The 16,193-nt window shown below is 47.0% G+C and overlaps 2 protein-coding genes across 7 annotated transcripts in view; one reads left to right on the top strand and one right to left on the bottom strand.

The window, feature by feature from the left end:
- CFH (complement factor H) overlaps positions 1-3,365 on the top strand; it is a 37,295-nt gene extending 33,930 nt beyond the window's left edge. For all 6 annotated transcript variants that reach the window (XM_035537511.1, XM_035537510.1, XM_050712213.1 and 3 more), the window contains 4 exons: positions 556-738; positions 1,477-1,677; positions 2,554-2,748; positions 2,990-3,365. In XM_035537511.1, the coding sequence (XP_035393404.1) occupies positions 556-738; positions 1,477-1,677; positions 2,554-2,748; positions 2,990-3,003 (593 nt within the window). In that variant the 3' untranslated portion in view covers positions 3,004-3,365. The remainder of the gene's footprint in view (positions 1-555; positions 739-1,476; positions 1,678-2,553; positions 2,749-2,989) is intronic.
- Positions 3,366-10,556: 7,191 nt separating this feature from the next.
- LOC118243469 (complement factor H-like) lies at positions 10,557-15,340 on the bottom strand. Its single transcript, XM_035537516.2, has 6 exons — positions 15,251-15,340; positions 14,179-14,373; positions 13,503-13,679; positions 12,569-12,751; positions 11,631-11,831; positions 10,557-10,932 (listed from the first exon to the last, which is right to left on the bottom strand). The coding sequence occupies exons 1-6, from the start codon at positions 15,288-15,290 to the stop codon at positions 10,919-10,921; spliced, it is 810 nt and encodes a 269-aa protein (XP_035393409.2). The 5' UTR covers positions 15,291-15,340; the 3' UTR covers positions 10,557-10,918.
- Between the last annotated feature and the right edge of the window lie 853 nt (positions 15,341-16,193).

Genomic DNA, 16,193 nt, shown 5'->3' with positions numbered 1-16,193 from the left:
AGATGAGTAATCTGGATGGCTTCACTCAAGGAGTGCCACATCTGGAAAAGCACCCTGAGGCTGAGAGCAACTGCTGGCCAGGTCTGATTTTGAGACTCCAACCTTTCACTTCTGCAAATCTGCTTTCTGAGAATGCCTAATGGGAAGAGAGTGAGAAATTGTGCTGCCTGCGCTGGAGAACAGAGCTCACAGCTCTCCTGCCAGCTGACATCCAGAAAATGCAAGTGGTGCATTGCCTTCGTGAATGCCGTGTAATTGACTCCACTGTTACATTACCTGCGGGTCGTAGCTGATGGGTGAGCTAACACCTGGTACCATGTTGGTGCCCAGGATTTCACGAGCACATTGAATAATCTCATTTGATTTCATGAGGCATGTGCTAGGTTTCAGCACATGAACAAATGCAGCTTTTCTTGTCAAGGTGACAGTTTTCTCTCTGCTTTCCTCCAAGTCTCTCGAAGTACTGCCTACGTGGTGTTCTGAAGAATTTGTGACCAGGGCTCTGTTGCAACTGAATTCGGATGGTTTTCTTCCTAATGGTTAATTTTCTTCCAGGGAAGGGTAGAAAATGTGGCCCACCTCCAGATATTGAAAACGGAGACATCCTTTCCTTCCCATTGCCAGAATATGACCAAGGTCAAACTGTGAAATACAAATGTGCAAGTTTCTACATCCTGGAAGGACCTGAGCAAATCACTTGTACTGACGGGCAGTGGACAAATCCCCCAGTTTGCTTGGGTAGGTGGAAGCTCGTGCTGCGTGGCCAAGAGCTGTGTGAGCTGCTCGTTGTCTTTTTCTCAGGCCCTGCGGGCGCTTCACTTGTGAAGCAGCACTTGTGCTGGGGCTGTGATGCTGACAGGGCAGAACAGCAGCTGGTGCTTCTCCTGTGCAGAAGGAATTGCCTCTGGAGGTCAGCTCGTGTAGCCGCCTCTGCTGCCTGCTGTCCCTCCCTGCGCCCAGTCACCAACAGATCCAGGAGGAGGGGAGTTTGGCTGAGCCGCTTCTGTGGGGGGAGCTCCACCGGTGTGCCGTGCTCCTGAGCTGGGGACGCTGCTACAGTCCACAGGCTGTGAGGAGGGAGGGTGGGTTGGTGTGAGTGCAAGGAAATCCAGGGCCACGAGGAAATGAATTTGAGAAGTGCTGGGACGGGGGCAAGGAGAGAGCCCAAAAAAGACACAGGGAAGCTCATTGCTGCCCGCTGAGTGCCCTCACCCCAGGCTGTGCTTCCCCCTTGCCCTGTGAGACTGTCAGAGGGCAAAGGCCTCTCCACAGCGGTGTGTGGCGACTCAGCCATCATCGTTTTTTCCCTTTTGCTTTGTTGAGAATGTCTTTCCTGTTGGAAAACTCAGAGGGTGAGAGCACAATGGTAGAAGAGGTTTGTGATGTGAAGTACACCTGTAGTCTCGGAGCGGGAAAAAAATGTATGTATGGTGCATTTTTATGAACTGATGACATTCTTCTCTTGCCTTTTCCAAGCGGCTTGTACGGCCTCTGAAGAAGATATGGACAGAAACAATATTGAGCTGAGATGGAGAGGAGAAAGAAAGCTGTACTCGACATCAGGAGATTTTATTGAATTTGATTGTAAAATAGGATATGTGCAGGACCCAGCATCTTCCCCATTCAGAGTGCAGTGTATGGACGGGACATTAGAATACCCATGGTGCAAGCCAGGAAGTAAGTCACCTCCACTCTGTCACTGCTTAGCCGCTGCCTTGTTGCAGTTATAGTGCAGCAGCTGAGAGGAAAGCCCATAGCAAGTGTGCCTGGGGAAGTAATAGCGGAGCACCAAGGTGTGAGAACACCATGCAAAGCTGCAGGCCATGAGGGGAGGTGCCCCCAAGAAGCCGCCGACTGGCGTACGTGAGCTGGAAAGGCTCCTGGGGAACGGGCTCACTGGGGCTCATCAGGGTTACTGGTGCTGGGCCTGCCCGGCCGCTTCCAGGCAGGACGGAAGGGCTGGTAAGTTCCCTGCAAGTGGCTTCCCTGAAATTGGAAGGTGCCATTTCCCTGACTGTAGCAGGGCTGAAGAGCAGGAGACCATTTCCTTGCAGGCTCTCCCAAGCCTGCCTGTGTAGGCAGGGCTTTGTCCCAGCAAGCTTCTCTCCTGCTTCCCTCTTGCAGCCACAGCTGCGCCCCCTTTGCACCTGTGGCCTTCCCAGCTCCCCTCTGGTTGTGCTGTGCTCTGGTGTGTGGGGAGGCAGGGGGGTCAATGCCCATTGCAGGCCTTCACAGGCTTCTGCAGCACGAAACCTGTGCTTGCCTCCTCCTACAATTTCCCCAAGCCCCCATTACTGCGACATTGCTGAAGGGTATGAAATGGGCTTTTGCCTTTCATCATCGGCACTGTGCGTTGATACGGGAGGGGACAGATGCAGCAGGGATGCAGCACAGGAGAATAAGTAGTTTCAGTCACTCAGCTGGTACCAACAGCTTCAGAGGATCAGTTGACAATATGAGGTCTACAGGCAAATTACGGAACTACTTTCTCTTGTGGTGGTGGCTGTTCGTATCTTTTTCTATTTTTTCTCTTATTTTTTTTTTCTTCCCAAGGGAACTGTAGATTGAGTGAGACAGAAATGAAGAGGAACAATATTAAACTAAGACAGTCAAGGAGAAGATCTAACACATATCGCTCTAAGGAGACTATTTCATTTACATGCTATTTTTCCTACCGGGAAGTCTCAAACCCAGAGGATTTTGAGGCACAGTGCAAGGACGGAGTGATTAACTACCCCCGATGTGAATGTAAGTGCTCTGTGTGGAGGGCACAGTGCTCTGTAGAATTGTGGACAAGAAGGGAGGGTCAGCTTTAGGGGCCTTCACTTAACCCTCTACCAGTTTGTGTCTGTCGTGGGGCTGCTCCTGTTCCAAGGGGCCTGGGGAACGGGAATATTAGGCAACTTTGCTGTCTGCTGCTCTCAAGAAACATGTCTATGTGCCAGCCGTGGTGTTCATTCCTTTTCCACTTTTTTTCTTTACACTGCAGGGTATTTTGGATAAATGGAAAGGACATGAAGGAGCCCAGCTGGAGAAATGAAAGATCCTTTGACCAACCCAGTGATTTGAGCACAGTTTTCCCTGGAGTTTGCTGTTTCATTGTGCTTTGTTTGCAGCTTAGCCAATGTTCTGTGTTGGAATTTGCCTTTTTTTTTTCCTTTGAATTGTTGTATGATTGTTTTTACACTTAACCTTTTTTGTAAAGGTATTTGCATTTTATTCAATTCAAATGACTGTACTTCCTTCTTACTTTTGTTCTGTATTGATCTCACTGTTATTTTATTAACATTTGCATCCTGAAGTAGGCTGGCTTTGGTGGCATACTGAGACATGAATTAAAGCGTGCAGCTAATTTGCTCATCAGCAAGTAGTGTGTGTGTGTGGTCTTGTCTGCTCCTAGCTTCTTCTCCATGTGCTTGCCTGGGAATTTAGCCTGGGTCATGGCAGAGATGAGTGTCCTTACAGCCTCATCATGATGTGAAGGTGAGTGGTCTCCTTTAAACAACGCAGGGAAGTCTGTGGATCATAGACCCCAATTCTTATGCATGACTTGAGCGTCTGCAATATTTCATGGAAGGGCGAGATTTTGGAATGAAAGCAACTGGGATTCCTTGGGAGGCAGGCTTGCCTTCTTGGCCTTGTGCCAGATTCGATGGGGCCAGAAGGGATCCATGCAGAGGTAATGTAGGAGCTGTTGGAAATGCTCACCAAGCAGCTATCATTTATCAGCAGTTCTGGCTATCAGGGGAAGTCCCAGTTGGCTGGCAGCTAGCAAATGTGATTTCCATGTCCAGAAATGCTGGAAGGAGGACCCAGTGAACTACAAGCTTATCAGTCTGACTTTGGTGCCAGAGAATATTATGGAGCAGATCATCTTGAGTGCCATCACTCGGCACATACAGGACAACCACGTAATCCGGCCCAGTCAGCTTGGGTTTATGAAAGGCCAGACCTACTCAACTAATCTGATCTCCTTTTAATGACAAGGTGATATGCTTACTGGATGAGGTAAAGGCTGTGGATGTTGTCTACCTAGACTTTACTAAAACTTTTAGCACCATTTCCCACAGAATTCTTCTGGAGTAACTGGCTGCTCGTGGCTTGGATGGGCATATGCTTCACTGGGTAAAAAGCTTGCTGGTGGCCAGGCCAAAAGAGTTGTGAATGGAGTTAAATCCAGCTGGAGGCCAGTCACAAGTGGTGTCCCACAAGGCTCAGTACTGGGGCCAGTTCTCTTCAATATCTTTTTCAATGATCTGGAGGAGGGGATCGAGTGCGCCCTCAGTAAGACTGCAGATAACACCAAGTTAGGTGCAAGTGTTGATCTGCTCAAGGGCTCTGGATAGGCTTGACTGATGTGCCGAGGCCAACTGTATGAGGTTCAACAAGGTTAAGTGCCAGGTTAAGCACTTGGGACACAACACCCCCATGCAATGATACAGGCTGTCTGCCCTCAGCAAGTATGCCGATGATACAAAGCTGGGAGGAGTGGCTGACACACCAGAAGGCTGTGCTGCCATTCAGCTAGACCTGGATAGGCTGGAGAGCTGGACAGGAAGACACCAAATGAAGTTTAACAAGAGCAAGTGTAGAGTCCTGCACCTGGGAAGGAACAACCGCATGTGTCAGTACAGGCTGGGGATGACCTGCTAGAGAGGAGCTCTGCGGAGAAGGACCTGGGGGTCCTGGTGGACAACAGGTTGGCCATGAACCAGCAGTGTGCCCTGGCAGCCAAGAAGGCCAATGGGATCCTGGCATGCATTAAAAGGAGCGTGGCCAGCAGGTCAAGGGAGGTGAGCCTCCCCCTCTACTCTGCCCTGGTTAGGCCTCACCTGGAGTACTGTGTCCAGTTCTGGGCTCCCCAGCACAAAAAAAAGACAGGGATCTCCTGGAAAGAGTCCAGTGGAGGGCCACAAAGATGATACAGAGCCTGAAACATCTTCCCTATGAGGAAAGACTGAGAGAGCTGGGTCTGTTCAGCCTGGAGAAAAGAAGACTGAAAGGGGATCTTATTAATTTTTTAAAAAAATCTGAAGTGTAGGAGACAGAGGGATTTGGCCAACCTCTTTTCAGTGGTTTGTGGGGACAAGACAAGTGGCAATGGCCCAAAAATGAATCACAAGAAGGTCCGCACCAACATGCGAAAGAGCTTCTGCATGGTAAGGGTGACAGAGCACTGGAGCGGACTGCCCAGGGAGGTTGTGGGGGCTCCTTCTCTGGAGATATTCAAGGCCCATCTGGATGCCTCCATGGGCAACCTGCTCTAGGGAACCTGCTCTAGGAACCTCCCCCCCTAGGGGGGGGGTTGGACCCGATGATCTCTTGAGGTCCCTTCCAACCTCTACAATTCTGTGATTCTGTGAAGAGTGGCTGGAAAGCTGTCCCGTGGAAAGGGACCTGGGAGTATTGGTCAACAGTTGGCTGAATATGAGCCAGCAGTGTGCTCTGGTGGCCAAGGCCAGGAGCATCCCGACTTGTATCAGAAATAGCATGGTCAGCAAGCTTAGAGAAGTGATTGTCTCGGTTCTGGTACTTGACTCTGGTGAGGCTACACCTCAAATAATATGTTCAGTTTTGGGCCCCTCTCTACAAGAAGGACATTGGGGTGCTGGAGCATGCCCAAAGGAGGACAACAAAGCTGGTGAAGGGTCTAAAGAACAAACCTTATGAGGAACAGTTGAGGCAGCTGGGCTTACATAGCTTAGCGAAAAGAAGGCCCAGGGGAGACCTCACCACTCTTTACAACTACCTCAAAGAAGGTCGTAGCAGAGTGGGTGGTGGTCTCTCCTCCCAAGCAAGAAGCAATAGGACAAGAGGGAATGGCCACAAGTTGTGCCAGGTAAGTTTTAGGTTGGTTTCCCTCTTCACTGCAAGGACTGTGAAGCATTGGAACAGGCTGCCCAGGGAAGTAGTTGAGTCACCATCCCTGGAGGTATTCAAAAGACGCATAGACGTGGTGCTTAGGGACATGGATAAGTGGTACACGTGACAGCTCTAGGTTAACAGGTGGACTTGATGATCTTAAAGGTCTTTTCAGTATGAAGCAAATATTAACCTGCAGAAACTGTGATAAATGCATCTATGACGATGCTGTTAGCTTTCCAGAACTTGAGAACTAAGTTGCCACAACTGGGTTAGGAGTTCAAAGCTCTGCAACACAAGTAGAGGACGAAGGTAACAGGGCACAATGGATGAAGTAAAGCAGCAGTCAGAACCAAACAACAGCTGGATCACCAAGCTACTCTATCCAGTTATGCAATTTTATTTTCTTCTTAGGAAGAAGATACCATGATAATTTTGCTTGGTAAGAGCTAGCGCTCTACTCCATGAGTTCCTTCCACCTTTAAGAATTGCAAAAGCCTCACTACAACACACTGTTTACTCCAACCTAAATGATTCTGAGATTCTGTGTTTGTGTGCCATTGATGTATTGCTGGGGGGGGGGGGGGTGTTATAGAGGTGTTTTACTGCTATTATCCACAGGTATCAGGTGGTTACTGTCTTTTATGAGATCTGCCTCTTCCCCCTCCTGTTCTTGTGATGGCCCTGTTTTGCAGCAGTCTGCCTCATCCACTTCTTCCTCCTTCCCCTTCCTAGTAGAAGTTTCCTCTTTTCCTAAACAAATTGGCTTCCTCTTCCATTGTTTCTTCTTAAATATAAGGGCAATTGATACAAGAACAGGCCAGTTCTCTGGTTCAGCTGCCGTGTCTGCTGTGAGAGTTGCAGTAGATGTAGTGCTCTGGATTGGATCCAGAGGCATTCTCTTCTTTAGGGTGCTGAATAGCATTGATTTTTGTTTGATAGGTAGAGGCCAGGCCCCAGCACAGTGCAGAGAGCTATAAACCTCTGGCTAGGGACATACTTTTTTAAAAAAATTCTATCCTTTTTTTTAGGATTCTGCATTTGTTCAGGGATGAAGTCCAAAACCATTGGAAAGTGACAATTGTGATAGGTACTTGACCATATCCTCCCATACACCCTGCCAACCATAACCATCCTGCCTCAGGGCAGATCTCTGGGTGATATTGTTAAATAGCCATTTAACCTTAGCCAAAGCCAGAAACACATGCAGGAGACATAGCAATGGGATTGTGCTAGTTTGAACATCCCAAGAATATATAAGATTTTCAGGAGCTATTGTAATTAGCCTGGAGGAGAAAAGGTAAAGACTACATGATAAGAGTTTCCATAAGAAGGTTCCTGAGGTGCAAGAATGATGGCAATACTGAGTACAAATACCAGATTACGTTAACAGTCAGTGTAACACGAGCACATGCTCTATACACACTGACAAAAACATAAAATTTGGCGAGCCCCCAGAGTTGATAAACAACAGGAAAGGAATTAAGAAAAACAACCTTGACAGCAAATAAATCAACATTATAAACAAATATATCCACATTGTGACTGGCAACTATTAAACAGTTATAATGCTTATAACAAATTTGTTCTAAAATGCTCTGGTCAGATCTGTCATTGTCTCAAGCCTTCATGCCCTGCATTGGGTGTCAAGAGGACTGTTGTGGTTAAACCTGACATGCAGGCAGCTAAGCATCATGCAGCTGTAAACTCACCATTCCTTCTCCTGCCAGCGGGATGGGGAAGAAAACTGAAAAGTGCAAGAACTCATGGGTCGAGATAAGGACAGTTACATAAGAAAGAAAATGAAAAGGAAAGAAAAGACCACACCCCCCACCCCAAAAAAAAAAAAAAAAAACAATAACAAAAAGAATAAATAAAGCAGGTGAGGCAAGTAGAATTGCTCACCATCAGCTGGCTGATGCTCAGCCAGTCCCTAATCAAGGGCTGCCCCCCGCCCCTCTGCCCCAGTTTTATTGTTCAGCATCACTTTACATGGTATGGAATGGTCCCAGTTATATGGTCCCTTTGGCCAGTTGGGGTCAGCTGTCCTGGGTCTGTTCCCTCCCAGCTCCTACTGCATCCCCAGCTTCCCAGCTGGCAGGGCAGCACAAGAAGCTGAAAAGTCCTTGGCCCTGTGTAAGCACTGCTCAGCACAACTAAAACATCGACATGTTATCAGCATTATTCTCACCCTCTATCCAAAATATGACACCATACCAGCTACTAGAAAGAAAACTAACTCTATCCCAATCAAAACCAAGCACATATTGGTCTAGCAAACAGTCTCACTGCTTCTAACGGGAGTTCTAGGTAGACAGCAGTTCACAGACTTGAAGTGGTTTTGTCCCATCATTATTTTCAGAAATTTCATTTGCTTTCTACTGGATCTTAAAGTAAGAACTACAGTCTTCTCATTTCTAGTCTTAGAGGCACATGAAAGTATTCCAATCTCAAAACAAAAGGAGAAAAAAGGAATATTTGGAATTCCAATTCGGACTAGAAAAGAATGAATGAAACACTCCTTTTTGTAATGTGAACAGCATGCAGCTAAATCTATCTAGCTAAATGCCCAAAGTCTGCAACCAAGTGTGAGCAACAATAGTATCTGAAGTGCGACATAGCATCCATCTGTACACATCAATGAAGTGATTCCAGTGATAATGAAATATTATTTCAAACATACATGAAATATGCTGATATACATGTAATTTACCTGCTCTGGTCCTGAATAAAATATCCAGGTCAAGGTGATCGCACAGTAAAGACCTCCTTGCTGGCAGCAGTAATCCTGTCAGATGGCCATCATAAGTAACAATCAAGAAAAGAAAGTCAAATCTTCTATCAAATAATCAGATGGAAATATTACCTCTAAAAAAGGAAAATTATTTTCCTTATTTATCCTGACTGTTAAAAATGACAGCCACTATTTGACAAGAATGATGCAGACTTTCTTGAAAATAGATGTCCTTCCATCATCTGTTCCCCAAAACAAAACATTGGTACCATGATTTACATAAATATTGCCTAATTTAAGGAATTTTCAGTATAAACTGTGATTATGATGATTGGTAATTATTCCCCATTTCAATGCTTCATTGCAGGGCTGACAGGAACAGGAGACCTTCACCTTCTGATAACGGGAATAAATGTCACTGTCTTCTTGAAAGAATATACACCAGCTTCAACAGCAACATATGGATATATACATTTATAAAATTAAGGAAAAATAATCTTGCCGGATAAAATGCTGGCAGATGGAGACATATACTAGTTTGTTAAGTTGTTGAAGATATGTATTCTATAAAATAAGACACAAAGAGAAGTACAAATATAGTAGAACTAGAAAGACACAAAGTTCATGACACATTTTGTCCTGGTTTCAGTTAGGACAGAGTTAATTTTCCTCCTAGTAGCTGGCAGGGTGCTATGTTTTGGATTAGGATGAGAAGAGTGCTGATAACATGCTGATGTTTTAATTGCTGCAGAGCAGTGCTTACACCAAGCCAAGGACTTTTCAGCTTCTCGCTCTGTCCTGCTAGTGAGCAGGCTAGGGATGCAGCAGGAGCTGGGAGGGGACAGACCCAGGACGGCTGACCCAAACTGGCCAAAGGGGTATTCCATACCATCTGACGTCATGCTGAACAATATATACGGGTGGCTAGCCGGGGTGGGGGGCCGGCTGCTCGGGGATAGGCTGGGCATCAGTCAGCAGGTGGTGAGCAATTGCATCGTGCATCACTTGTTTCGTACACATTATTACTATTAATACTATTATCATTATTATTATTATTGTTATTATTATTTTCCTGTCTTAATAAACTGTCTTTATCTCAACTCACAGGCTTCACTTTCCTGTTTCTCTCCCCCATCCCAGAGAGGGAGGGGGGAGGGTGAGCGAACGGCTGTGTGGTGGTCAGCTGCCGGCCAGGTTAAACCACAACACATTCTTAACAAAAAGTACCTTTCTATGGTAGTTATCCAAAACTAACAAACCATCAAGGAAAAAGTTATACAATTTTATACGAAGAGCAATTCTGTTTCAAGCTCTGATCAATATTTTGAGTGAGCAAGTGTATGAAGAGAAAGATACTTGTTTGATACTTCCCAGCTAAATAAAAAAATAAAAAAATCATTACTGACAACGAAGGATATTAAAACCATGCCTCCTACCAAGCCATTAATATTTCATTCCATTATCAAAACTCACACTATCTTCACTTATTAAAAGATATAATCAAAAGTGATCTAAAGTGAAAAAGTATACTAAACAAGGAAAGAATTCTATTACATACTGAGGTAAAAACATTGAGACACATTAATCATGAATTGCTTAATTCCAGTGCAATAAATGAAGAAATAACAGCCTATTCTTTTCTCCATTGGTTTGAAATGCATCCTCAAAAGATACAGAGAGAAACAACAAGAAGCTAAGCACAAATTTCAAAGAATGCAAATCCTTTCTTTGAAATGTGGCCCCATGATGTGACAGCCCCACAAGGGGGCTTTCACTAAGAGTGTCACATCCCCAGTATTACATAACTAAAGGCACTGCCACAGCAAACTATCTGCAGGAGGTCTCAATGAGTGGCCACATCACTAGACAGTTCTTTGTTGCCATAACCCCAGGCTAAATTCCCAGGCAAGCACATGGAGAAGAAGCTAGGAGCAGACAAGACCACACACACACACTACTTGCTGATGAGCAAATTAGCTGCACGCTTTAATTCATGTCTCAGTATGCCACCAAAGCCAGCCTACTTCAGGATGCAAATGTTAATAAAATAACAGTGAGATCAATACAGAACAAAAGTAAGAAGGAAGTACAGTCATTTGAATTGAATAAAATGCAAATACCTTTACAAAAAAGGTTAAGTGTAAAAACAATCATACAACAATTCAAAGGAAAAAAAAAAGGCAAATTCCAACACAGAACATTGGCTAAGCTGCAAACAAAGCACAATGAAACAGCAAACTCCAGGGAAAACTGTGCTCAAATCACTGGGTTGGTCAAAGGATCTTTCATTTCTCCAGCTGGGCTCCTTCATGTCCTTTCCATTTATCCAAAATACCCTGCAGTGTAAAGAAAAAAAGTGGAAAAGGAATGAACACCACGGCTGGCACATAGACATGTTTCTTGAGAGCAGCAGACAGCAAAGTTGCCTAATATTCCCGTTCCCCAGGCCCCTTGGAACAGGAGCAGCCCCACGACAGACACAAACTGGTAGAGGGTTAAGTGAAGGCCCCTAAAGCTGACCCTCCTTTCTTGTCCACAATTCTACAGAGCACTGTGCCCTCCACACAGAGCACTTATATTCACATCAGGGGTAGTTAATCACTCCGTCCTTGCACTGTGCCTCAAAATCCTCTGGGTTTGAGACTTCCCGGTAGGAAAAATAGCATGTAATGAAAGAATCTCCTTAGAGCGATATGTGTTAGATCTTCTCCTTGACTGTCTTAGTTTAATATTGTTCCTCTTCATTTCTGTCTCACTCAATCTACAGTTCCCTTGAGAAGAAAAAAAAAATAAGAGAAAAAATAGAAAAAGATACGAACAGCCACCACCACAAGAGAAAGTAGTTCCGTAATTTGCCTGTAGACCTCGTATTGTCAACCTCCCCTCATGGCCTGCAGCTTTGCATGGTGTTCTCACACCTTGGTGCTCCGCTATTACTTCCCCAGGTACACTTGCTATGGGCTTTCCTCTCAGCTGCTGCACTAAAACTGCAACAAGGCAGTGGCTAAGCAGTGACAGAGTGGAGGTGACTTACTTCCTGGCTTGCACCGTGGGTATTCTAATGTCCCGTCCATACACTGCACTCTGAATGGGGAAGATGCTGGGTCCTGCACATATCCTATTTTACAATCAAATTCAATAAAATCTCCTGATGTCGAGTACAGCTTTCTTTCTCCTCTCCATCTCAGCTCAATATTGTTTCTGTCCATATCTTCTTCAGAGGCCGTACAAGCCGCTTGGAAAAGGCAAGAGAAGAATGTCATCAGTTCATAAAAATGCACCATGCATACATTTTTTTCCCGCTCCGAGACTACAGGTGTACTTCACATCACAAACCTCTTCTACCATTGTGCTCTCACCCTCTGAGTTTTCCAACAGGAAAGACATTCTCAACAAAGCAAAAGGGAAAAACGATGATGGCTGAGTCGCCACACACCGCTGTGGAGAGGCCTTTGCCCTCTGACAGTCTCACAGGGCAAGGGGGAAGCACAGCCTGGGGTGAGGGCACTCAGCAGGCAGCAATGAGCTTCCCTGTGTCTTTTTTGGGCTCTCTCCTTGCCCCCGTCCCAGCACTTCTCAAATTCATTTCCTCGTGGCCCTGGATTTCCTTGCACTCACACCAACCCACCCTCCCTCCTCACAGCCTGTGGACTGTAGCAGCGTCCCCAGCTCAGGAGCACGGCACACCGGTGGAGCTCCCCCCACAGAAGCGGCTCAGCCAAACTCCCCTCCTCCTGGATCTGTTGGTGACTGGGCGCAGGGAGGGACAGCAGGCAGCAGAGGCGGCTACACGAGCTGACCTCCAGAGGCAATTCCTTCTGCACAGGAGAAGCACCAGCTGCTGTTCTGCCCTGTCAGCATCACAGCCCCAGCACAAGTGCTGCTTCACAAGTGAAGCGCCCGCAGGGCCTGAGAAAAAGACAACGAGCAGCTCACACAGCTCTTGGCCACGCAGCACGAGCTTCCACCTACCCAAGCAAACTGGGGGATTTGTCCACTGCCCGTCAGTACAAGTGATTTGCTCAGGTCCTTTCAGGACGTAGAAACTTGCACATGTGTATTTCACAGTTTGACCTTGGTCATATTCTGGCAATGGGAAGGAAAGGATGTCTCCGTTTTCAATATCTGGAGGTGGGCCACATTTTCTACCCTTCCCTGGAAGAAAATTAACCATTAGGAAGAAAACCATCCGAATTCAGTTGCAACAGAGCCCTGGCCACAAATTCTTCAGAACACCACGTAGGCAGTACTTCGAGAGACTTGGAGGAAAGCAGAGAGAAAACTGTCACCTTGACAAGAAAAGCTGCATTTGTTCATGTGCTGAAACCTAGCACATGCCTCATGAAATCAAATGAGATTATTCAATGTGCTCGTGAAATCCTGGGCACCAACATGGTACCAGGTGTTAGCTCACCCATCAGCTACGACCCGCAGGTAATGTAACAGTGGAGTCAATTACACGGCATTCACGAAGGCAATGCACCACTTGCATTTTCTGGATGTCAGCTGGCAGGAGAGCTGTGAGCTCTGTTCTCCAGCGCAGGCAGCACAATTTCTCACTCTCTTCCCATTAGGCATTCTCAGAAAGCAGATTTGCAGAAGTGAAAGGTTGGAGTCTCAAAATCAGACCTGGCCAGCAGTTGCTCTCAGCCTCAGGGTGCTTTTCCAGATGTGGCACTCCTTGAGTGAAGCCATCCAGATTACTCATCTAGTAGACTTCCATTAAACACATCCTGCCACCACAAATGGAGAGATACCAGGGAAAATCCCTTTTTCCTGAGTCTGACAGATATTGTTGCACTTGCTCACAGTCCTGAGACTGAAATTTGGAGACCTAAATGCCACTGAGCTAGCTTGAGGGCAATCTTCACTGACAGTCTACTGCATGGAGAGAGAGAGAACTGACCTTTGCACTGGGGCAGCTCTGTCCAGGTCCCATTCTGACATGTTACGTTGGAAGCCCCCGTCATCTGAAAATCTTGCCAGCACTGATAGTGAGCTGTCTCCCCAGGCAAATACCTTGGCTTTTTAACACCTTGAACTTTTCCACCAGCAATTTCTGGAGGAGGTTCACACGTCACATCTGAAAAGAGACATTTCTGCACTCGATTTGTAGGCACTCACATGTTCCCCTACACAAACTACAGTTATGAGAATCATCTTGTTACTCCCCAGATGATGTTCTTAAGCGCAAGAGACAATATTGCCTTACCAAAATGACTTGATTATTTTCCCCATCTTTTTTCCTTGACCATGAGTGTTTCTAAACACTGTGAACCCCAGGAATGTGAATTAACACGACAATGGCAGCAGAACACCTTCCACGTTCTCAGGAGATGACAGGGATAGTCAGAGCTTCTAGAAAAAGCCAACATTTCTGTAGCTACACCATATGGCACAAAAGCCTCCTTGCAAGGCCACAGCCCTCTGCTGAGAACCTGAGTGCTTCTGAAAATCACAGATGTAGCAGCCAAACTGGCTCTCTGCTGAACCGTAGAGCTCCAAAGAGGTTATCAGTTTGCACTGCTGGGTTGTTATCCCCAGTTCTACAGAGCACTGTACCTTCCACACAGAGCACTTACATTCACATCTGGGATAGTTAATCACTCCATCCTGGCACTGTGCATTAAAATCCTCTGGGTTCGAAACTTCCTGGTAGGAAATCTTGCATGTAAACAAAATATACTCCTCAGAGTGATACGTGTAAGATCTTCTCCTTGACTGTCTTAGTTTAATATTGTTCCTCTTCATTTCTGTCTCACTCAATCTACAGTTCCCTTGAGAAGAAAAAAAAAATAAGAGAAAAAATAGAAAAAGATACGAACAGCCACCACCACAAGAGAAAGTAGTTCCGTAATTTGCCTGTAGACCTCGTATTGTCAACTGATCCTCTGAAGCTGTTGGTACCAGCTGAGTGACTGAAACTACTTATTCTCCTGTGCTGCATCCCTGCTGCATCTGTCCCCTCCCGTATCAACGCACAGTGCCAATGATGAAAGGCAAAAGCCCATTTCATACCCTTCAGCAATGTCGCAGTAATCGGGGCTTGGGGAAACTGTAGGAGGAGGCAAGCACAGGTTTCGTGCTGCAGAAGCCTGTGAAGGCCTGCAATGGGCATTGACCCCCCCTGCCTCCACACACACCAGAGCACAGCACAACCAGAGGGGAGCTGGGAAGGCCACAGGTGCAAAGGGGACGCAGCTGTGGCTGCAAGAGGGAAGCAGGAGAGAAGCTTGCTGGGACAAAGCCCTGCCTACACAGGCAGGCTTGGGAGAGCCTGCAAGGAAATGGTCTCCTGCTCTTCAGCCCTGCCACAGTCAGGGAAATGGCACCTTCCAATTTCAGGGAAGCCACTTGCAGGGAACTTACCAGCCCTTCCGTCTTGCCTGGAAGCGGCCGGGCAGGCCCAGCACCAGTAACCCTGATGAGCCCCAGTGAGCCCGTTCCCCAGGAGCCTTTCCAGCTCACGTACGCCAGTCGGCAGCTTCTTGGGGGCACCTCACCTCATGGCCTGCAGCTTTGCATGGTGTTCTCACACCTTGGTGCTCCGCTATTACTTCCCCAGGTACACTTGCTATGGGCTTTCCTCTCAGCATCTGCACTAAAACTGCAACAAGGCAGTGGCCAAGCAGTGACAGAGTGGAGGTGACTTACTTCCTGGCTTGCACCGTGGGTATTCTAATGTCCCGTCCATACACTGCACTCTGAATGGGGAAGATGCTGGGTCCTGCACATATCCTATTTTACAATCAAATTCAATAAAATCTCCTGATGTCGAGTACAGCTTTCTTTCTCCTCTCCATCTCAGCTCAATATTGTTTCTGTCCATATCTTCTTCAGAGGCCGTACAAGCCGCTTGGAAAAGGCAAGAGAAGAATGTCATCAGTTCATGCAGACACATCATGTGTCCAACAAAGCAAAAGGGAAAAACGATGATGGCTGAGTCGCCACACACCACTGTGGAGAGGCCTTTGCCCTCTGACAGTCTCACAGGGCAAGGGGGAAGCACAGCCTGGGGTGGGGGCACTCAGCGGGCAGCAATGAACGTCCCTGAGTCTTTTTTGGGCTCTCTCCTTGCCCCCGTCCCAGCACTTCTCAAATTCATTTCCTCGTGGCCCTGGATTTCCTTGCACTCACACCAACCCACCCTCCCTCCTCACAGCCTGCGGACCGTAGCAGCGTCCCCAGCTCAGAAGCACGGCACACCGGTGGAGCTCCCCCCACAGAAGCAGCTCAGCCAAACTCCCCTCCTCCTGGATCTGTTGGTGACTGGGCGCAGGGAGGGACAGCAGGCAGCAGAGGCGGCTACACGAGCTGACCTCCAGAGGCAATTCCTTCTGCACAGGAGAAGCACCAGCTGCTGTTCTGCCCTGTCAGCGTCGCACCCCAGCACAAGTGCTGCTTCACAAGTGAAGCGCCCGCAGGGCCTGAGAAAAAGACAACGAGCAGCTCACACAGCTCTTGGCCACGCAGCATGAGCTTCCACCTACCCAAGCAAACTGGGGGATTTGTCCACTGCCCGTCAGTACAAGTGATTTGCTCAGGTCCATTCAGGACGTAGAAACTTGCACACTTGTATTTCAGAGTTGCACCTTGG

This window comes from Cygnus atratus, chromosome 8 (assembly GCF_013377495.2).
Source record: "Cygnus atratus isolate AKBS03 ecotype Queensland, Australia chromosome 8, CAtr_DNAZoo_HiC_assembly, whole genome shotgun sequence".
Classification (NCBI taxonomy): Eukaryota; Metazoa; Chordata; class Aves; order Anseriformes; family Anatidae; genus Cygnus; species Cygnus atratus.
Note: the sequence above shows the minus strand (reverse complement) of the source record. Positions and strands in the feature narration are given on the sequence as shown.